This window comes from Phalacrocorax aristotelis, chromosome 12 (assembly GCF_949628215.1).
Source record: "Phalacrocorax aristotelis chromosome 12, bGulAri2.1, whole genome shotgun sequence".
Classification (NCBI taxonomy): domain Eukaryota; kingdom Metazoa; phylum Chordata; class Aves; order Suliformes; family Phalacrocoracidae; genus Phalacrocorax; species Phalacrocorax aristotelis.
In genome coordinates, this window is record NC_134287.1 from 8,258,173 (window position 1) to 8,281,332 (window position 23,160).

A 23,160-nucleotide genomic window follows, 5' to 3' on the forward strand; every position below is an offset into this window, starting at 1 on the left:
CTTTAAGTGTCATACTGGCAGGGAAAGAAAAGGTTTTGTACGTTTGGTTTTTGTCTGTAAAGGGGATAAAAGAAAAAAACAGCAAACCAAGGTAAATAGGAATTTGGTGACACTTCATAAGAGTTTCACATTTCTGCTTGCCGTGTTATTCGTTAAATAAAATACAAACATTATAATAAATTGGTTCTGTTCCTCCAGACACAAATACAAAAAAGGAGCCAAAGCAGCCAATCAAGGAAAATACTAGCCTTTTTAATGGTTAACGCCATTACTCCCTGAAATATAGAGAGTTGCTTGTTCCTTTTACACCACTACTATTAAATTTAGGGATGCATTATGATAGCAATTGCTTTTACCAGCCACAGAGGTTTTGATGTCATAAGCACTGCTGCATTTGTCTAATTACTGGCAAGGCAGGAAAAAAACAAGTCTATTTTAAATTGGCAGATAGGTGTGAAAACTGTAGGATCTGATAGATTAGATGCTACAGATTTCAAACTCACTCACTCTTTTTTGCAATTCCCGCCCCCCTCTTTTTTTAAAGGGGGGGATGGGAGGAAATCTGAGTGGAAAGGGCAGCTGGAATGGGTATGAAATGACAGCTGCCTTTTGAGCCACCGTTTCTTGCTGCTCTTAAGAGGGTTAGAAAACCTTGCACAATCTTGCACTAAATTAGTATGTAGGAGCAACGTAACCCATCCTTGAATAAGCAGAAAGGTGATCACCAACATCCATAATCTGGTACTGTGCAGACAGCCACAGAGAGATTAACCCTGTCTATCACCACATTCTTTGCTGTACTTCGTCGCAGTTTACACTGCTGTTCCAGAAATGGTATTAAAAGACTGCTGGGGAACATAACCTATACAAATGTGCTTATTAGAAGTTTATGATACCTTAAAATAAATCCCTCACCTCATTTTCATTTAAAAAAAAAACTCTTCACTTAAAGATACTGAAACTTGAGAACTTGAGTACTTTGTATTATTACATGTCATACAAATTTGTAGATAATGCTCATCCTGAAGATGAAAAAATTACATCCATAGTACTGTAATGAGCAACAAAAATCTGAGCCATATGTCCTTGTCTGCCATCCTAACCTCCCAGAAAGCAAACACTCCCTCAGACAAAAACCTTCCAAATGCCAGCAATCTTTTCTTTGTAATGTAATATGTGTCACTTCAGCTATTAAAAGCTGTTGTGACAATCAGCCTTAAATAAATATATATATGTGAAGTGGATGTCTATGGCTAAGCATTTCACTGATTTAATAATACATTCACTTAAATCGAAGTTGTTGATCAGTCTCCAAGAACATCCCAGTAACAAGGGAGATTAACTACAACACAATACCTCTGACAATGCAGAGCAAATTCAGTAGGTAAGCATCGGCTGCTTACCATTACCCACCCTAGGATTCATAACACAATACAAAATAAATATGGGGTGATTTTTTTTATTTTTTTTTTTTTGCATACAGTGCTATCAGTCTTACCCCAACCATTTATTCCCTCTTACTCAGGCTTCCCCATCCCTTGTGTTGGCTCAAGTTTTCGTGCTGTGGTAATGAACTCAAAGAACTGATTGACATTAAAAAGAAACTGACAAGATGTAAGAACTTACTTTAAACATTAGTATTGACCAAAGCATAGAAAGACACAGAGGCAGGAAAAGAGGACCAACCACCTTGTCAGCGTAGAGGCAACCTTTTGTTCCCTCAAAATTTGTGAGATTATGGCTTACGCCTAGAGCCACTACAAGCTGCAGGTATGGCACACCATTATGCCAGAGCACTCACAAGGTAATGAAATATCTTCTTCTAAAATTGCCACAATAACAAAGGAAAACATTAGAGGTCTATTCTGCAGAGCTCCCTGCACCTACAGAGGATTTTGTTACTCACCTATACACTCTCACTGGTTAGTATTAGTCCAGAATTAGGAAGTATGTAATAAAAAATTACCAACGCCTTAGGTAACTTCTGAATCTGCTCCAGTATATAACAAAATTTTTATTACCGACACAGTTATGTTACCTATCTTAAAAAAAGAAGTGTGAAGTTGCATACAGTGTGGGAGAAAATGTCATTCCTGTGCTTGCCTTTTACCTACTGAAGGAAGCAAAGACGGCTAAATTACTGTTGGTGACTGAAAGAGGCATATTCACAAGCATGAACAAAAGGCCCCAGGTGCTTCAATAGAAACAGCTTGTGTGTAAATCAGATGAGTGACCCAACGGAACAACTTCATTTACAGCCTGATCTCTGAAAAATCTCAACAGCCTCTATCCCCATCCACTGAGCAAGCCACGTGTCAAACCCTGTCAGCTCCACAAACGAGGGACTGGCCTCAACATTCACTACTTGAAAGCTGACTGACAAAATCCTCTCCTGAACTCAAGTCAATCTACATTGATTCTTCAAAACAAAGATACAGAGGCACAGCGTTTGGACTACAGCCAAATGGGAATGCTGATGTTGCTTGCTAAGTACTGGGCCAGGATACAGCAGCCTCTTTACCCTCCTGACTCCTGATTGCATTAATAGGTCAGATATCTGCACAACTTTCAGACGCAGAGATGCAAAGCTTTTCATTTATAAAAGCTAAGCATCTTTAATACAGAGTGGCATAAGATAGGGAATTATTTGACAAAAAAACACTTCCTTTTTCCAACTGATTTTTAAGTCCCATTCCCTTAACTCCGAGATATATTTTTCCCACCAAAGAAATACAGGGAATACAGTTTCAAACAAGACCAGCGTCCTCCTCCTGACAGAGGCTAGTACCACCTGCTCCACCAGTGATTAAAAAGGGGTTGCCTTATTTTGAATTAAAATAGGCTATAAGCATTCACAGTTACTGGCTGAGCTGAGTGGGCAGTAACTGTGAGCTGAAGGGAAGCCATATTTTAACCTGTTCAATTATTCTTGTAACTATATTGCAAGAACGTTTTTGACTACATCAGATGTTCTGCCTCTAATAGCCTACCCTCTCTTCCAATTATTTGATGTCCTAAAGACAAATCTCAATACACGCTCAATAGCTAAATTTTTGCCAGTGCTAAAAATTGGTTATTTACTTTATTTGCTATTGCATTACAAGATTATGCATTACCATTTCAGACTGCGGTTTTTTTATCAAATTTGCTCTCTTCTAGTCCTTCAGCAAATACAATATACTAGGGGTAAGTAACACAGTTTTAGTAAATTGTGTTACAGGTCAGAAATATATCACCTTGTCCTGTAAAACTAAGTGGCTCTACATGGGGAAAAAACAAAAGTTCTTGGACTACTACAATTTACAGCTATAGTGCACAGGTGTAAAAACACAAACTCACTGTACTGAACTCACTGTAAAATGACAACAGCAACAAAAAGAAAACATTAGTTTAAAGATATTTTCTTTATAAACACTTCAGAGAAATTAGACAGTAGTATAGAATGTCTTTAATTGTGGTGCATTTTAACATAACAAAGTGTAATAACCTGCTGTCCCTGTCTGAACCCTGCACTGAACCTTATGATAACCTGCGTGCCTAAGACGCCTTTGATTTACAGACAACCTAACATATTTTTGCACATCTTCACAAGTTAGTGGCAAAGCCAAAAAGCAAACCCAATTTTTTTCTAAGGGCTTGTTTTTGGTCAACTGTACATAATACTAATTTCAGCTGCTAACCACATCTATTTCAATCCTTCCCTAGTTCAGAATTATTTCCCTTCTAGGACACTGCCCAGTGCTTTATGCAGCTGAACTCTAAAGATGAACCAGTAACAATTTCTACTTCTCTTGGGAGATGGGAGTTAAGATCCTGTTCACCCAATATTTTCATTAAGGAGCATAAACAGAATATGGCACACGCTGACAAGAGCTGAAGAGTTTAAAAACTGAGAGAAATGGGGCTTTTTCTGTTTGGTCCAACTGATCATAAGCCAGGGAACTAGGTATGGTTATACAAAGAAAAACAGAAACAAAAGTTGTAAAAATCCACAAAAAACAGCACAAGAGGGGAAAAGAAGTGCTAGAAATTCTACCACCCAAACTGAAACAGATAAAACATGAGGGATGCTCTGAAGAGTACTGAAACTGCATACACCAGACCTGAGCTTGATATGAGGAGACAGATCTTTCCCCCCCTCTTTTTTTCACCACTTCACAAAACGAATATGGGATGGCTGGCAAGTACAACTCTCCCTGAAAGTCTCTTTTGGAGTACTGTTCCCTGCATGCTCTCTAAAATCTAGTTCTCAGTATATGTGCCTTAGGAATTTTGATCCTTTACGATGCTTTATCAGACATATGCTCAGATATTACTAGGATTCCTAATATTCACAATTATTTTTATAATATGACACAACAAATGGGAGAACAAACCCCAATACTTTTCAGTCTCACTCAGTTCCTCTTACACTTTTTTTGGCCACATATTTAACTAAGCTAACGCCAAAAATATAACACACATCACTTTCACGATGTGTCCAATGTGCACTATTCCTGTCACCACAGAATGCAATACCTTGTACGAAACATATCAGCAGCTGCTATTTACATTTAAAATGTTGGTCTGGTCTTTTGAAACTTAATAACAATTCCAGATATTTACTTCTGGCTAATAAGTGATAACGGTTCCTTTCTTTGGTCTACTTTCCATCCTTTCAATGTCTCACATATACATAAAAATAAAGAGGTATCTTATTTTTCCCCTCCAACGTTCAGAGAGGTGTTCTCTTCGATTAAATATATATGATATAAGCATTAAAAAAGAAAGTAATTTCCCAGTGCATCTTGTGTACTTTCACAATTAGAAAACCTGCCATATGTATTTCACTTTTTAGCTTGGGTAGCACTTGATCATATAGGCTTCTTATCTGAGACAAAGGTACATGATACAACTTCAAAAAAGCCCGGCAAAAATGGAAGGAAAAAGAATATTCTCATATTTTAGTAAATTTTTTTGTGGGGGGTTGGTTTTTCTTTTCTTTTCCCCCCATCCCAACAGTGGATACAAGGCATACTAAATACGTAATTACATGAGAGAGCCACCCAGCTTTCAAAGGAGCCATTCCAGTGAATTGTGTAAATAATATGCCTTTAAAAACCCTAACATATGAACACAGATTTACCAGTTATGGAGCTGTTATATACCTGAGAGACAAGAATACCCATTTAAAAAAAAAATTCTGCCTAATTATGAACTTACCAAAGAGACTAGCATGGCTCAGAGCAAATTAATACTTCTATAATTTTCTCCAGAAGTTTTTGTCTGTTTTCAATTGAAAATAAGAAAAATACATAAATCTGTAAGTCTTAATCACGCCAAAAACAACAGCCAAAACCCATACAGTTAGAATTTACACCTCCTTACACTGAAGACCACTGTTCCCTGCACTTACAACTAGATAATTCTTACTTTCTTTGTCCCTGGCAGTTTTCTTTAAAGTCTTTCCATGGTAAGAAGACAAATTTATAAAATGAAGAGGCAACTACAGTACTCCTCGGAGTGTGACCATGAGAAGGATCTCCCAGGGTTCAACTAGCCCACAGGCAGCTCTTCTAGCTGGCACATACTGCACCAGAATCATGTAGGGCAATGTGCAGCTGCTGTCATAACCAGTGCTTTTCACAATTTCTCAGCTTCTATTGTGTTCAGACACATTGGTCACGTTTCCACAAGCATGTATGGGGATGATTAAAAGTGGTCTGTGCCCCTGTTTTGCCATAACAAAAGTAACTGAGCTATCTTATTAAAAGACTCTCGAAGCATTTTCACAAACTGCAAATCAAGCAACCCAACACCTCACTTACCTCACTTACGGAACGCTGAGAATATGTTCCTGGGACAACTGTAGGATCTATCTTCAAAACTATTAGGTCTCACAAATCAGAGGCTGAAATACACTACCAGGTTTCAATTGTAACACTCTTCCTAGATTCCAAACATAGGAAATACTAGACTTCTTACTTGGGGCTACTACATTCTGCAAGCTTTGCTGTGCACACGCAGCTCAAACTGCTGTAAATGATTCCTTTTCCTTCAGCCTCCCACTTTTCATGTAATTGCTCAGTAAATTTTCCTTAACATGCATATTATGCAAATTCTTTTCTAATCTTCTGGTAACTCCCTAGCTTACAATAACCTTTTACAAGAGATTCCAGTTCACTAATTTTTCTTAAAGATCAAAGATAAGGGACATAGAAAAGGGTTTACGTATCCAGATTATCCAAATAATTCCTTACCTGAATTGGATCCAGGAGGATCAAATCACAGCTTTTAGGTAAATGTTTGCAAAGAAATATTTTCCCCAAAGAATGGTTACCAGAGTTCAACCTCTAGGATTCCAGGTCAACAGAAGTTACACGGCCCAGAAAGGGGTCAACTTCCCATCAATAAGGTGTACAGGACTCTCAGTTCCCAAGCACTTGAGGAAACTTGTGTAGATCATATCTGAACTAGACAATACTAATGTTTTTGTAATTATAGCTCTTTAACCCATGAAGCTGATAAATCTAAACCAGTGCACCTGCAGAGCTTTAAACTCAGGTGCTATACCCTTCTTTAAGGAGTATAATATGCAGAGACTTCTGTGTGCTTCTTTTAGCAACACCAAAGATGGGGATGTTAAAAGCAAGTGCTACCCAAACTTACTAAAAGCAATCTCAAAGTCTAAAGCATGAATCTATTTGAAGGCTTAAAACTGAGATCTTACAAGACCAAGAACATTAGGCTCTTCCATAAAACATATGTTGCTGTTAAGTTCCATCATGTCCAAAGCCTGATTTTGCGGTAATTCCAAACAATTTAAAATCTTATTATGCCATAAGAGATAAATGTAATTCTTTGACACAGGCACTGTGCATGAGTTTGGGCAGAGTAACACAGCATCTCAGTTCCACATCCACACAACACGGACAACAGACATACCATGCCTAAAAGAGATATCAGAGACTGAGTGTGTCCTTCATTATGAAGCTCTGACATATAAACACCAAAAACTGAAGAACAGGGAGCCAAGAAGAGAATGGTGAATCACCACCTTTATAATAAAAAGCAGAAAGAGCAATATACCAACTGCCTACTCATCAGTGAATCTGAACAACTATGAGGCTTTAAAAAAATACCCAACCCTACCCTAAGAAACGTGTTGAAACCTCTTCAGCTTGGGACACTTCTACAACTTCAGTCTATATCTCCATCACACAAACTGCAGAGAACAAACCTATATTGGTGGAGAGATGAAATGGAGGTTTCATTAGGTTTTCCCTCATCTCTAAGTTCCATTTAATTCCATAACAATAATCCTGAGATTTTATGTTATGCGCCTACCACACAAAAGTGTTTCAAGGATAACTGATATGTCTGCATAGCACTTTGAGAATGCAAAGTGCTATATGAGTGCCAAGTATTAATAATGAACTGCAGAAAGAACACTTATTTCTACTTTCCACCCAAGGAATTAGTATCTGAATTTTAAAAATCATATGGATCCACTGAAAACAGAATATATGTTGTAGAAGTTAAGGAGGAGATGCTAAATGACAAAATTAAAAACCCAAAATACTTCCAGAATCATTGCATTTTTCTCCTAGGTAAGTGCAATTCTAGTGGAAGAATCCTATTTTCACCACAGCCCTGGTTTTTACACTCGCTTTTCCAGCTGACTTGGCTGAAGTGCAGACCATTAATATCTGAAGTGCCTTGTTTTGATTATACTGGCCTTTGCAGGTATCAATCTAGTTAAGGTAGCACCAAGAATTTCCAGCATAAAACACATTTACAGGTTTATAACTTGGCTCTAAAAATTCTACTCCAAAAGACAGTGGGAGGCAGAAAGGCTCAGATGAGTGCATTATATTATATATCCTATGTGATGCATACTTGCTCACAATGGTATGCAATGGGGAGGTATTAGCTTTAACTCTGAATTACCATGTTTCACAAGCCACCTGAAGTGATACTTTTAACTCCCCCATTTATGTAATCAAAATAATGTTTTGTAAGTGTTTCAGCTAATTAAGAGTTTAATTTGCCCAATTTCACAGCTTGGCTTAAATCACAGAATGTGTCAATATAATATAGGAATTGGAATGTCATGTCTATTGATCATATTTATACACAAACATTCCCCCCCCTTCCTCCCCTCAAAAGTCAATTGCAGCTTGTCTTCAAAGGGTCAACATCTAGGTGATGTGATGTTACAGACTGCTAGCAGTGCAACGCTGCCATTCAAAGAAAGGCTTAAATGAAGATCAAGGCTGAATAAATTAACTGTAGGTGTTTGCCTTTTTGTAAAAGATAAGCTTACAGGAAACAGCCAGAGGAAAAAAGAGCTTTGTAGGTTACTTAAAATGCTATTCTTAAAGCAACATGTATTTCTGGCTATCAGTATTGTATTTCCTTTAGCCCACATAGGAACACAACACAGCTCTCCGCCGCAGCACAGCAAATACAAAAACCTGCCATTAAATGGCAGAGGATAACGGCATCAGTGTGGGTGACCTATGCTCAGGTAGTGTTCAATTATCTCCAGTTTAAGTAGGCTGAAAATACACAAATCCAGCCAGCACTGGTTTTAGATAAAATTGTCTGGTTTATGGATATTTATAGTATGTGTCCAATCTTGCAGAACTTCATCTTCCTCCACCTCATCTGTAATGTAAACTGCTTTTAGCCCACATTAATGCAGTATGTTACTGGGATACTCTCACATTCTGTATAAGCCAGGCAGCAGATCAATACTCAGCTATGCTGAAGAAAAAAAAAATCATTACATTAGGATCCTGTTAAACACAGACACTGGGAAAATAAACCTGATGCACAGACACCATTCCATCCGGATGTATATGTAGATTACTGCTTTTAAATGCATCAAAAGTGGCTTGCTTTCCAATATACAGTTTTAAAGAATCCGACAGGTAGGACCTTTGGTATATATCCTACACCAAACCAGTCTCACCTCAAAAAAATTTAACTTCTCTGCTTCTCATGAGAGCTTTTTCTTTTGATCAGAAGTTTCCACCCTTTGTATCAACTCCCTTACCCATATACTTCCTGTTGTGAAATCACAGCACTGAAATTGGAATAGCAAAGCTATTTCCACAACAGTATCTGCTCATGACACAAGCTCAGGTTTATAACTTTTCCTTGGAACAAGGAGGAGTAAGAAGATTTAAGACAAAGACTTTAGAATCAATAGCAGTAAACTAAAAATCAGAAGGAAAGCAGCCACACAGAAAAATATTTTTTTTAAATATAAGTTCTACTATTATTTGAGGTGTCTAATGTGAAAGTCTCCTTGGAAAATTCATTAACTGAGCATTTTGGGTTTTTTTTCCCCTCAGTATTTTTCAGAGTCAAAAAGCATGTATCCCACCCACCTCTATCAGAGCATTGGTAGTAAAACAGGGCAAGAACAGGTTCAGGACTGTTTGCCTCAGAAGTAAAGAAAAACAGAACAGCCACACAATCCTCTTCCTATTGTTCTCCCAACCTACCACATAAGAAACAGAAACTGATGCCATGCCCCATAGGTCAACAAACTTGAGCTCTGAGATGATAATTGCAGAGTTGAGATTCCTCTGAGACACCTTGCCTCCAGCTCAGCAAAGTTTAAATCAAGAAAACATCAGTTCAATGTCCCAGCTGACCTTCACTAGTATGGACTTAAAGAGAGAGAGACATGGTCTCTCAGAGGGAAGCTCCAAAGCACGCTTCACCTTCGCAACACATCACTTTAAGAAATGGTTTGCAAATGTAACACAGGACTCAATGTCCATCTTCTTATAGGTGTTCAAGCCCTTCTCAGTTTCACAGAAGTCAATATAAGTTGACAGCAGTAAGCAACTTGCACAAACAAGTCGGTATCTTACTACTAGTAAGATACCAAGACAAGAGTGGAGAGAATCAAAGCCATCCTGTTAGCACCTGCAAGGAAACTCTTGTGTTTTAAGGGGTTTTGTTGCTGTAGTTTTTCATTCTCCCACTCAAGTGACTTGGCTCTTTGTTTCTGTTGGGCTCACAGTTCCATAGATCCATCCCTTCACCACGTTTCATCATTTCACAACTCCAGTTGCCACGACAACAGGATGCAGCTTATCTGTGCTGTTTTCATATTTCCAGTTTTTGTTGCCATAACAACACAATCATTCTGGCTTTCTAAAAAACCAGCAACTTTAAGCCACATATTCTCAAGGACACAGGATTAATCATACATGGATCTTCATGAGATAAAAGATTTGTACAGGCAATTTGTAAATTAAGCTATTTTTTCTGAAGGGGGATTTTTCACTCACAAAAGTGAAAAGCTGACAGCAATTGCTAGAGGCAGACTGCTGAGACATCTAAAGCCTGGCCTTTAATAATAGCCAGAGTAATATAGCACTAGGCCACTTCCGAGTGGGGACTCCCCACAGTGTCAGATTGTGTCAAACTGCACAATTGTTATGTGATGTGAGTAAGTGTCCATACTTGTTTCACCCAGGCAGATCTGAATTAGATGCTAGATGCAATCCTCCTGTGTTTTAACCCAGTGGCCTCCCCATTATTACCAGCACCACCACCATGCAGCTTTGTGTTTGAAGGCCCATTTTAATTCTGTAATTCAAGCTGCTGTTGCAGATTTCTTTTCAGACTCTGACCCTTTTTCTTTCAGGTGACTGCATTTTGAACTTTTACTTACAGGAAGTGCACATTCGTAAGACTGGTGAGAAAGTGTTATACAAACACAGCATGCATAAACACAAAACAGTGATGGCTATGAGGGGTATCAGCTAACATGGCACTGTAACTTCATTACACCCTCATTTATGTACTTCACTAATGAGACAAGCACAGGTGTCCAACACGGTCCCTCACATGAGATGAATAACAATAATACAGTCCAACCTGCTTTAGCCATGCTTGGTATCCAGAAGATATAAGTTGGAATCCATCTTTTGGCATGTGTATTCGGGGCTAGGAGAGAATAGACATAAAGAGAGACCTCCTTTTACACTGGGACCTAGCTAACCTAAGTCTAAATTCTGGAGCATTTTAAACAATGCAGATTTTTTTAAGCCACATATGAAGGTTTAGTCCCCAGGCTAGTTCTTATTTACTCCTCTGATATCAACTGCTTTAAGAACACTTTTCTGATAAAACCACCACCATTTTTGATTTCCACCATTTTACATTTCAAGTCAGTATATATATGTATTTCTTTAAAATCTCCACACAAATGCACTTGGATAAGCAAAGCCTCTGGGGTGGGTACAGTAGCAGAGACTAATGGTCATTAATGCTTCTACCACTATGTAAAGCTAAACGGTGTCAAAACAGCAGTAGTCAAGCTATAAGAGTGTTTTTGCAGTCACCATCCTCAATATGGTCAGACCAGACACTGGACAACATGAAAAGATTAAGGAAAATCCCTGAAGAGGTGCAGCCTTAATGCTAGGGTAACAAGAAACCATGCTCACACACAGCCAAAAATTATGCCTCAAACTGATAGGCAAACATGATCTCCCCATGTACTTTTTTCATGCTTTACTGGGTTGAGGAAAAGACAAGACATCCAATTGGTCTGGAAGCGCAAAACATATATAGCATAATTTACAGCTAGGAAAACGTATGCAACAACAAAAAAATAAAACACTGCCTGTCATGACATTCATTTGAAGTTTGAAGACATTCTCACAACCAAGTGCATTCACCTCTTCCCCCTGCCCACCCAAAAAACGGAAATGCTTAGAAATTAAAATCACATCAAAGCACCAGGACCAGACAGGGTGTCTGTGGATGTCAAGTCCAGAGATCTTCTTTACTCCTGAAAATTACTTCACAATCTCTTTCTTAATTCACTGTACTTCCCTCCAAACCAACAGACGTGCACCCCTACCACTCCTTCTGGAAGGCTGGAAACATCTTTCCCATTTTCAGAACAGCTCTGTTCAAAATGAGTTTATCCTCATTTGTTCTTGTGTCAGCAGAATATTTAGTTTGTACGAACTGTGTCCACCTCAGTACTTGTAACACTAAAAAATACAATTGGTTGGAGAGAAAAAATGTGTCACCACTGAATGATGAACCATCACAGAATCATAGAATCGTTAAGGTTGGAGAAGACCCTTAAGATCATCAAGTCCAACCGCTAACCTATCACTGCCAAGTCCACCATTAAACCACATCCTCAAGCACCACGTCTGCCCTTTTAAATACCTCCAGGGATGGAGACTCAACCACTTCCCTGGGCAGCCTGTTACAATGCTTGACAACCCTTTTGGTGAAGAAGTTTTTTCTAATGTCCAGCCTAAACTTCCCCTGGTGCAGCTTGAGCCCGTTTCCTCTCATCCTATCACTTGTTACTAGGGAGAAGAGTCTGACCCCCACCTCGCTATAACCTCCTTTCAGGTAGTTGTAGAGGGCATTCAGGGAGTTGTAGCAAGAACCCTCACAGCTATGGTGGGTAGTCCAGCCTTGAAATTTGAAATTAAACCAAGAACCAGAACAGACCAAAACCTTGCCTCTAAAGAAAAGTACACATACAGGATTTTACAATATACTTTGAACATCAGTTATTTTGTCTTCCCTCCAGTTTGAACTGAAACCCTCCTAAATCTTTCAAAGCAGTAGTAAGATTATGTCCTTCTGTCCTAGCCAGTAATCTCAGTTAAACCTGAATTTTAATAACCACCATTGTACTGATAAATTAAAGTCAAGTATATCTGGTTACTGCATTCACCTGCTGAGTTTGGACTTGCAATGCTTAACACATTAACAAACTATGTTTTATGGGACTTCTCACACAGCTAGAAGCATCATGCTCTGAGACCTAATCCTTACTTCAGCACTAACTTCATGGGTGGTTAGTCTCTCTACTACTGTAAAATGAGGACAGCACTCATTTAACCCACCTCAGGTTTGCTGAGAGGAACTGCTGACATTTCTACATGCTTCGAAAATGGAGGAAGCTATATGAAGTGCTACGTACCTAGCAAAAACACTACAGAAACCTACATTTTACTTCTGGCTCAACTGTTTCAGTTGCTTTTTCAAAGTAGCACAGCTTAGTGTACCTACCAAGAAAAAAAAAACCCACCCATCAAAAAGCCTTCATAAACAAGCAGAAATAACCACCTTTTGAAATCACAGTGTCAGGACTAAAGAGACCTGAATACCAGCATCAGACCTGCCCAGGTTTACACAACAGATCTGTGAAAAATAACTTCATTTCTTTCTGTTTCTGTCACCTAACTTACAAATTAAAGCATAACAGTGAAGCTTTCTCTTAGGACCTCTTAGGTCCTCAGGACGTAAGGACTTCTCTTAGGCAGGCTGCTTAACATTTGTAAAGCCCATCAGTCTAGAGTGGTTTAAGTAATTGATTTAAGACATTTAATTTTAAGACCCTGGTCCTGCAAATATGTAGGTGTATTAATAGATCTATTGCCATCAACAGGATTACTCTCAGGCAGAAGTGTCTCCAATATCAAAGATAGCACTGTATTTCCATTCAGACAACTCTTACCAAGATACGGTTTTTGTGACTTCAAAATAATGTTCCTTTAGTATTAGCAATAGAAGTAATCAGGACTTTCAGTAGATTAGAAGCTACTGTAAACTCAATTTATTTTTCAATGGTGACAAGTTAAGTATACAAATAGGAGAAACTAAGACCCATCATCCATCCCTCAGCACCATACTTGTAAAATCCCCTCAGTGAAATGTGCCCTCTACATTTGATAAGCCTACCCTCATTTAAGAGGAAAATAAACTATACAGAAGAGAAGCAAAGTTTACCAGTATGAGGTACTTACAAGCATTTAATGCACACAGACTCACCATTGACTAAACTTTCACAATCGATCTCCTAAATTTTACATTTCTGTGGTTCTCCTAGACATTGTGAATGACCCCCAGGAACACCTCCTTCAGCAAAGACAAACAATTAAATAAGTACACCTGGTTAAAACTCTCCAAATTTCAGTGTTTGAATAACAGCAGACATGCAACTACAAGATTACAGAGGAGGAACTTAATGGTAACTTAATGCTTGGTAACTTAAATAAAATAAAAATGCGTATCTTCCCCAGCCTTTAAAAGATCTGGGACACAGACAACTGTCTTGTTTGAAAACTACACTATTTTATCAATCGTTACTAAAATCTTCCACGATTATGATTCATTCAAAACAATTATATCAGCGATACAATTAATTGCCCAGCAGGATCTACTCATTTTTGTACTTTCATGAACACACACTGCTTATGCTCATGGTAAGCGTAGTATTTTCTCTTAGCATCTGCTCCAGCATTTTCCATGGCCAGAAGTCAGACTGCTAGGGTAATTTTCCTCTCACTTTCAACAGCCACCTCAAAAAGTAACTCTGAAAACACTCTAATCACTAACTTCTATCACGCTATTTTGTGAATATTTCATATTTTCATCTAGGTGAGTGACTAATTTGTAATACAGCCTCAACAACATTCTTTTCCAAGACATTCGCGTTCATTGTTGAGGACTTGCTTTAAAAATGAGCCTTCTATCACTGCAGATGGCTTATTCTATAACCATCAGCGACTTATTCACAGTTCTGAAATGCAGTTTTACCCTGCATGAAGTGCCTACTGTCTCTTTAAGTCTTTTTGGTGGCCACAGAACTTATCATCTATATATTATCCATGTATTAAATAATATTAGTATATATATTGCAATTGTTTTTAAACCCATGAGCTAGAATAGCTCACTTTGCTCACCTTTTATTCTGCAACCCCTGACTTTTTTCCTGTAGTAATCTACTCTTCCATTTCTAATCCATGTGATTTCTGCAGTCCCTAGCAAGGCCCAGAACAACAGAATGATTTCTGAGAACAAGTCAGTAATTTAAAATTCAGTGGTACCCTCTTCCCTTCCCTACAAAGGCTGATTTTTAGAGGACATTTAATTACAGACCTGAGTTCCTATTTTCTAAGCCTAAACACAACCCCTGAAGGCTTACAATATTTGAGTCACAGCTGGAGCTGCGGTTACTATACAGTTTAAATATCAGCCTCTTTACTGTGCAATTTGTTTTGAAAATCAAATCAGATGCCGTGTCATAAACAAGTGCTAATTAAGTAGTGAGCAGAAATTGGGCTTTTTTGTGCAAGAAGGGTTCTTAAATATCTGCATCTTCACTTCCATAAGAAAGGATAAATATGTCAAGTGTGATAATTATAAAAAGAAACCTACTATGGTACTTGCAAGGCAGTACTGCTGCTTCTCCATTTCATCTGCTTTCATGTAAGAAGAAATGGGGGGAGGGGGGAAGTTGAGACCCATATGAAATATATATGTACTATGGATCTTATGAATCTGATCATATAACCCATAATGCTTCCTTTTCCCTCAGAGAGGACATTCACTCTGAGTTTCTATCACATACGATTTAAACAGGCAAGCTAAACCCATCTCTCTCTGTCACTGCAAAGCACCAGTGAAGCTACTTATATTTTCATTCATTTTAAGTTATGATCTACAAACAGTATTTATTTGACAATAACATTGCATTCATTAGATATAATACCTTGTTTGATAAATATCAAATCAAGAACAGGAATAATACATTTTAATATTCCAAAGGTTGCCTCTGCCTAACAATATTCACGACTCCATTAACTAACAGGCTCTCGGCTACAAAGGCAGAATTAGATCTGTCAGTCACTGACATGAGAGGGCATGGCCAGTTGCACTGAAGATTGTCCAGTTGAGATGACTTCCACAGCAAAGGAAAACATCCCCTGTGGCCTAGAACTTGTTACTGAATTTGTATGCATTACAGCAATAAATTGAATTCCTACTACAGAATATACAACTTCATGGCCCAGATACCTTACCCCACTGTCCAATGCAGCACTCAAAATAAAGCAGTTAGATCCGTGGACTCTAGTTCAACAAAACCAAAGACAGGATTTCAAAATTTTCCATTATTATTCCAAGAGAAAACCATGAGCTATCCAATTCTAAAACTGTAATCTGACAATATTTAAACATGCTCTTTGTGAGATTTTGTAGAAGGAATGAACTAACACTGAGTCGGTTGACTGTCAGATCTCAGAGTTTGATACAAACTTGGTCAGAAGAACACAGCTCTCTCAAACCATAGGCTCTGGCTCTGCCTGCAAACTTAATGAATTCATCACACATGGTGAACATGGCTACTCTAGTCCTTTAGTGAATGTCTGGAGTACGTTGACCAGGATCTGCTCCAAAACAACTCCCACTGGAGAATGCCTATATTCCTTGACAGATAAAAAGGCACAAGCTCTTATATACTGCAAGAGCAGCAGCTACCAGGAAAATGACTTTTGTAACACGAAACACATGGATACCTTCTTAAGGGTTCACAAGAATACTAACCTACAGTATTCCAAACCAAGTGGAGATGAGTGACAGCACTCCATTAATCTTTGGACAAAGTAACAACAAGCTCTGTGAACACGCTTACTAGAGAAGCGTAAAGAGATCCTCTTTGTGCCCATATGTAAAAATATGCTTGATTTCACAACCACTTGATATTTTAAGTCTGAAATTCAAGTCCTATATTCAGCCTCCTTCAGGACTACAAGATCTGTGGTGAAGAAAAGAGAAGCTACATTTCTCATACTACTGTCTGAACTTGTGCCAGGTAAGTATCTAACACGGACTGTGGCATCCACAGTGCAAGCATTATGCATAAAACAGAAGCTAGAAGTTTGTCTAGAGATCAATAAAATGAAGCTGATGCCTTTCAAGTATCTTTTCTCTTTGTAAGTCCACAGAAAAGTCAGAAATCTCACCTGGATTCTAATTTTTCACCAAGACACAGAGCATCAGGAATAGAAAATTTTGTACTCAAGGAAAAAAAATACAGTGAAGGTGAACAAAATTAAGAAGTCTGGAAAACTATGATCTCCATAATCAGCAAAAGAACCTACAGTGCTAACTTTCACCCTCCTGATCTCTGCTGAGTTTTAGGTAGCAGACAAAAAAGCATGCAGAAGAGATGGGCTAGAGGTCTGTGCCAACTGCCCTGGAATGAAATCTGTAATTCACACATTAAGCAGACAAATTTCTAAGAGGAATATCATCTTTTTCTAATGAAGTAGAAATGCTTTCAAGAGCAGACTTCAGCACTCAACCACATTTCCTGTTTAGCTAGTGAACTCTTGTCTTCTGAACAGGCTCAGCACTCAAGCCAAACATTTTCCTGTTCAATAAAGTAACCCAAAAACTGCCTTTTTGCAGAACGGCCATTCTATCCCAAATCATTTCCCTCACAAAGCACTGTGCTACAGTTACAATGTGGGACCTATTCACCCACCATAAGTAACTTGGAATCCATAACTAATTGCCCCAAGTACTTACCAAGATATATTAAATTTCCTTTCCTTATCTAAATGCCCTGTACTGAGTTCAGCTCTATGGCAGTTCTCAACTCCTTGAGACTGGCACAAGATGCAAACACTCCTTTGCTTGGCTTAACTAGAGGAAACTTCTCCTTAAAACAAGAAGTACCAAAGCAGCCTGCTGTCTCAGAGGACTGTGATGCAAGAACGAGGCAAGAGCAGCTGAAGCAGCTGAAGATAGCTAATGGGCAGCCTCTGGCAGCATTCCCATGCAGAACAAGTATCCGTAAGAAGACTAACCAGAATGGGTATCAAATGTTGCAGAATTGACTGGCCAACCTTATAAAGAAAAAAAAAAAAAACCTGAAACAGACCAACAGTACGTCCTGTCTCCCAAGAAAGGAAATGAGACTGAGTACTGATAACTATTGCAAAAATGAAGCAGTCACCATGTGAGGCCTAAGTAAATCTACTCCCAATTTAGAACAAATTAGAATTAGTGCTAGACTAACCCAATCTTATTCTTTAAGAAGATCACTGAAGTCCAGACAAATTAGAAGCAGTTAAGCATTTGATAGATGACATGTAGGAAGTTACTAGTTAAAATGGAGAGGATTAGGATTAATACCAGAGTTGTAAGGAGGATAAGAAACTAAAAAGGGTAGAGGATCACAGGTTATTTTGAAAAGGGAACCATCAAGCTGTACAGAGATTGATCCTTGTTGAAACCCATTATTAATCTTTAAATTAATGTTAAAATATTCTCACCAATGGCTAAAAAAAACCAAGAATTACCAACATGCTAGTGAAGTTGGCTCAAGACAAAGTTAAGAGACATCATAAACACATAGGACACAGCACCTTGAAGACCTGGGTAACAGAACCAACACAAGATGTACATAAATTACAAAGTAATATTATTTACATTATAGCTAGGGATTCATTAACTGAGAAGGGGGGAAGAGGCCCTGGGATATGTTACTCATTAAATAATGATGCTTCACTAATAAGATGCAGCCATGAAGATAGCAAATACTTCTATAGGATACTGTATAAAGTGAAAAATTCCCAGAGGAGACAAATTAGCATTACTGCTTTTGTACAAGGAACAAATGAAACTTCTTCTGGAATATTCTGTCAAATTCTGCAGCTGTTTAAAAAGGTCTGCTAAGATGATCAAGAGTTATAGGAAATGTCTTATGATGAAAAGAAGAAAAAAAACCCACAAACTTGTTTAGCCTGATCGGATCCAGCTCAGAGAATATGATTGCTCTCCACAAATATATGCAGATGAACACAGGAGCAAGAAGAGCTGTTTAAACTCAAGGACGACATTGGCACAAGAACAAACCAGAACGAATTAGCCGTGAATGAAGTTAGGCTGGAAAATAAGAATGAGGATTCTAGCTGTCAAAGTAGTCAAATTTGGAATAGCTCTACAATGGCATAGCAAAGAAAATTCTACTCGCCTAAGAACTGTTTTGAGTAGCTTGCAAAAAGGACTAGATGGTACACGTCTGCCAATATCAGACTTGAACCCATGCTGCACAAGACCTGTTCCAATCCCATGTGGAGATGTTTCCTCTCACTGACAGGCTCTGACTGTTTTGCCTCTGCATAAAGTCTTATTTTAAAATCAGTAAGATATAGATATACAGGAATATCTTCTTAGCAAAAAAACTTTCAGGACATCCCTACTTGTCTACAAACAACAGCTGTGACAAGTAGACGAGCAACACACTTCACTGGAGTCTTCCCAGCCAAAAGGAGAAAAAAAGGGAAAAAGTTACAAAAATAAAATTAACAGGAAATGTAGATTTTTGTTCTTTTGAACCTACTAGCAACAGAAAACACCTTCTGTCATATTTGAAAAGAAAGAGTGTTAACATTGTCTGGATTTCTTCAGAAAACTGTTGAGATCCTTCCAAGACCCATTTTCTGAAACAACATTGATCCATCATTTCTTGAGACTATACCCACTTCTCAATGTTCTGATTTGCAGGAGATGAATGATAGCTGGCTGCATTTCTTAATCCCGTTGAGAGTTTCGGCATATAAGATGGGAGGGCATTGAGCAGACCCAAGGAACAACCCCCCCGGAGTGTCACCAGCATCTTCCTAACAGACAGACTTCGAGGCCAACTATCCATAAACTAAAAGCAACTCCCACATATACACTGTTCCATTCTGCATTGTTCTCCCAATAAATTACAAACTATGTGTTTAGAGAAGGAAAGTGACTATATTGTATGATGGACTTTCATACTAGATGATTTTTCTCTGAAACAACTAGAGATTGTTTTGGTTGCTATATGGGCAAGCCTGGAAAGGCTAAGATTTTCTTTTCTAGTCAGAATGCAATCTAACCCTGCTTGGTATCCAGGCGAAGACAGACATCATCTTTCTCCAGAGTATTTAATTCATCCTCCTATATTTGGGGGGAGGAAAAAAAACCCAAACCAAAAAAAAAAAAACCAACAAACCAAAAAACTCAACAATCTGTAAAAATAACTATGTCCTTAGCTGGAAGCATCACAAGAGAGGACTCCTCCCAACAAACTGGGAGAATCCACATGTAGGCACAAAGCCATCTGATGGAAAAACCAACACCAGAGTTCTGCACTGGCTGGTATCTCCCAAACTCCCTTTCTACAGTCATTTTCAGATCTGTTTTGCTCCAGGTGCTTCTGAAGAAGATGGGCCATCTGGACTACAGTTAGAAGTACACTTACTACTGTTCTGCTAACATACAACTGCACTTAAGAATTACTTCTTCATAGTATGTCATTGCAACTTTTCCCTTCTCACCATGGGATGAAGAAAATTAAACCAGCACTAAGACACTTTGCTTCTGCTAGCCCAAACTGGTTACTCCAGTAGATTCTGCCAAGAGGTTGCATGGCTCCTGCTCGCAGACTGTAAACACTTCTGTCCTTCCCTCAAGAAGGCTGAAAAGCCCCCTTGCCGAGCTTTCCCATTCCTCCTCATTCTCTCCTTCCTGCTGCTTTCATCAAGATGAATGCACAGACCCTGTTTAAGCAGTGAAGGGAGGGAAAATTAAATCGGATGTTTCTCAATTCTAGTAGAGGAGGACTAGAAGCAGCTAAAGAGTGAAAATTATGATAAATCATTTGTTTCCACACAAAATCACTGTGGAGAAGTGAAATAATTTAAAACTGAAAGTCTTCATTGCCGCTTCTCAAACCTTCTGCTATCACAGCTAACAAATTTGGCTGTGCACACACAGCTGCAAGCAGGCTAAGCACCCATTGGTTAATGGAATCACAGAACTTGCAGATGAAAGAAAAAATGAATTTTAATGCAGTTTTTAGAAATACTTGTCATTGTTTCAGCATTGCCATTTAGTGAATGGGACCGATTTCTCTCTCAGTAGGGGATGATATTTTAATGATGTAACAATGTACTTCCCAGAAGAAAGACAAGCCTCATGAGGCAGATTAAAACTAAGAATATTCAGATCCCATTAAAAACAGACAGTTTCAAGCCATTTTTAAAATTAATTTTGTTTAATGATAAAATGTGTTATCTTAACAGGTGGCTAGCCAATTGTAAAATTAACCAAAACATGGTCAGAAGCACAAGGCTAGCTATTAGAAGAACAGGTTTCCTTTTATTCTGTCTTCTATTATCAATGTACCACATGACCCTACACAAATTCCTCCAGTCCATGACCCCAGGCAAATTTCCGAGCTTCAGTGTTCTCTTTCTGCAAAGCAGGGGTAATATTTGTCCAGCACTAGAGTTCCTCAAGACCTCAGATAAAGAGACATTAGGAAGTATTGTTGTTTAATAAGCAGGGACATATTTAATGCAACTCCCAGGATGTTTATTTTCAACAGTTTCTGTGGGATCAGGAAGTTTTTCTCAGCACTAACCAGCACCCTGTCAAGAAAACAGCTTCATGTTTGATTGCTTATTAACTGTATTTTGAGCACTTAAATATTTCACTGAAGCCACTGGACTCTGCAATGTTACAAGTCATTTTCAGCTTCCACAGCTAAACACACACTACACTACATTCAGCCCTTCTGTGCAAAATCACTTAAAATACGTAAATAATATACCTTGTTGAGCATCTCTCGAATTGTAGGAAGGAGGAAATGAGGAAGACTGAAGAAAATACTGAGCATTAGAAACACTAGTTGGTTTTCCCCTGAGAATGGTTAAATATTACACAAATCTCACCAGCAAACATTGAGGCTAGAGATGACACAATGTAAGCAGATGAGGAAGTGAGAAAAGAGCCTATTCCATCTGCGTTGTTGAATTTAACATTAAAATTTTTATACAACAAAATCAAGTTGCTCAGCTTGCTGGTTTTGCTGGTCTTATGTGATCTGATCATTTATACCCTAAGCACTGTTGCAGTGATCACTGAGAAAATTAATATGGCAAGAAAGTGTCTATACAGATGAAAAGAGTCAGTGGAATCCCTTCACTCAATTCTTAATGAAAATTCATAATTTCCAGGTATAAATTACTTTCCTTGTGGTAGAAAATAAGTGCTTTTCATTAACAAGTTTTATGATACAAAAAAAAGCACAGTAGCAGCACAGTAAAATCCAAAGAAAACAAAACAGTGGATGAACACATCCACTTGACAAGTGTATCCAGTCAACATTTGTACATCAGGAAATACTTTCTGATCCCCACTTTAAACGTTTTTAGAGCGTGAAGTGAATTTTAAATGAGACCAGACCATGAAGTTGCCTCTGCCATTTAACATCTAGTCTTAAGTCATTATTTCTCCTACCTCAGAGGCTGTTAAAGCTGAAAATAAACAAGTCAATGTTAACACATTTTCATCACATTTGTGGCCCAGAGATCAGAGCTTGGCTGGCCACTGGAAATACTCCAAAGATCACCATTTCATTTTTTCTTCATTAGGCACCTTAAAGAGGCGATCTCCAAACACTGCACGTTCCTACCTTACCTCTAGATATAACACAGCCTAATTTTATTTTCTTCCTCTAAAATCTTCATTACCTCTTTCCACATCAAAAACCTCTACAGAATACTGAGAATGTTGAGGCCACTGTGCATGTCTTGCACCTCCAAGGACTATTTAGGAAACCCTTTGCCTAACCAAACTTTGTGGTTAAAACAGTCTGCTTTATCTTACTAATGAGAATGATAATTTAGTACCAAATACTCATGAGGAATTATAGCTCTGCTGACTGGCAAATAATTTGCCAAGGCAGATTAGTTTAGCTGCATAAAATAAATATCCACCTGCACATACTAGCACTAATCAGGGCGTGAAATTAAACTTTTTATTCAGTGGGAAATAACTGCTGCAAGGCGGCGATTTAGTCTGGGAAGCAAATATTAAGGTCAGCCTATTCTCTCTGATGTTTATAGTATGTATTACAGCATGGAGAGCATGGCGCAACAAATTCTGCTTTTTAAGTCTATGAAACTAAATACTTCAGTGATGCGATAGCAAATTTGCCATTTGCTTTTCTAATTGCATACATTTAATGGAGCAAAGTGGCTGAAATGAAACATTACCAGAGAAGCAAGGGTGAAGTTACGGAAGTAGCAAAGGCCTGCACCAAGTGCAGAAAAACCTATGGCACAGAGTTTAGGGTAGAAGAAGATAAATCAATATTTTCCTTACAACATACTAGTCTCAACAAATTCTCAAACTAGGAGGATGTTATTTCAGTTCTATTGGAAAAAAAGTACTAAGTATATCTTTAATATTCAAACAGGATTTGCAACCCTGCATTTAGAAGGCAACTCTCTACTACCCCAGCTGTTTTACAAAATTATTTTCATTGCTTTTATGCCACCC

At 38.3% G+C, this 23,160-nt stretch overlaps 1 protein-coding gene across 6 annotated transcripts in view; it reads right to left on the reverse strand.

Moving 5' to 3' along the window:
- The window catches only part of BTRC (beta-transducin repeat containing E3 ubiquitin protein ligase), a 119,015-nt gene that overhangs the window by 90,986 nt on the left and 4,869 nt on the right, over window positions 1-23,160 (reverse strand). For 3 of the 6 annotated variants that reach the window (XM_075108313.1, XM_075108312.1, XM_075108310.1), the window contains exon 2: window positions 10,885-10,953. The exons of the other annotated variants lie outside the window; for them this stretch is intronic. In XM_075108313.1, the coding sequence (XP_074964414.1) occupies window positions 10,885-10,953 (69 nt within the window). The remainder of the gene's footprint in view (window positions 1-10,884; window positions 10,954-23,160) is intronic. 6 annotated transcript variants of the gene reach the window in all.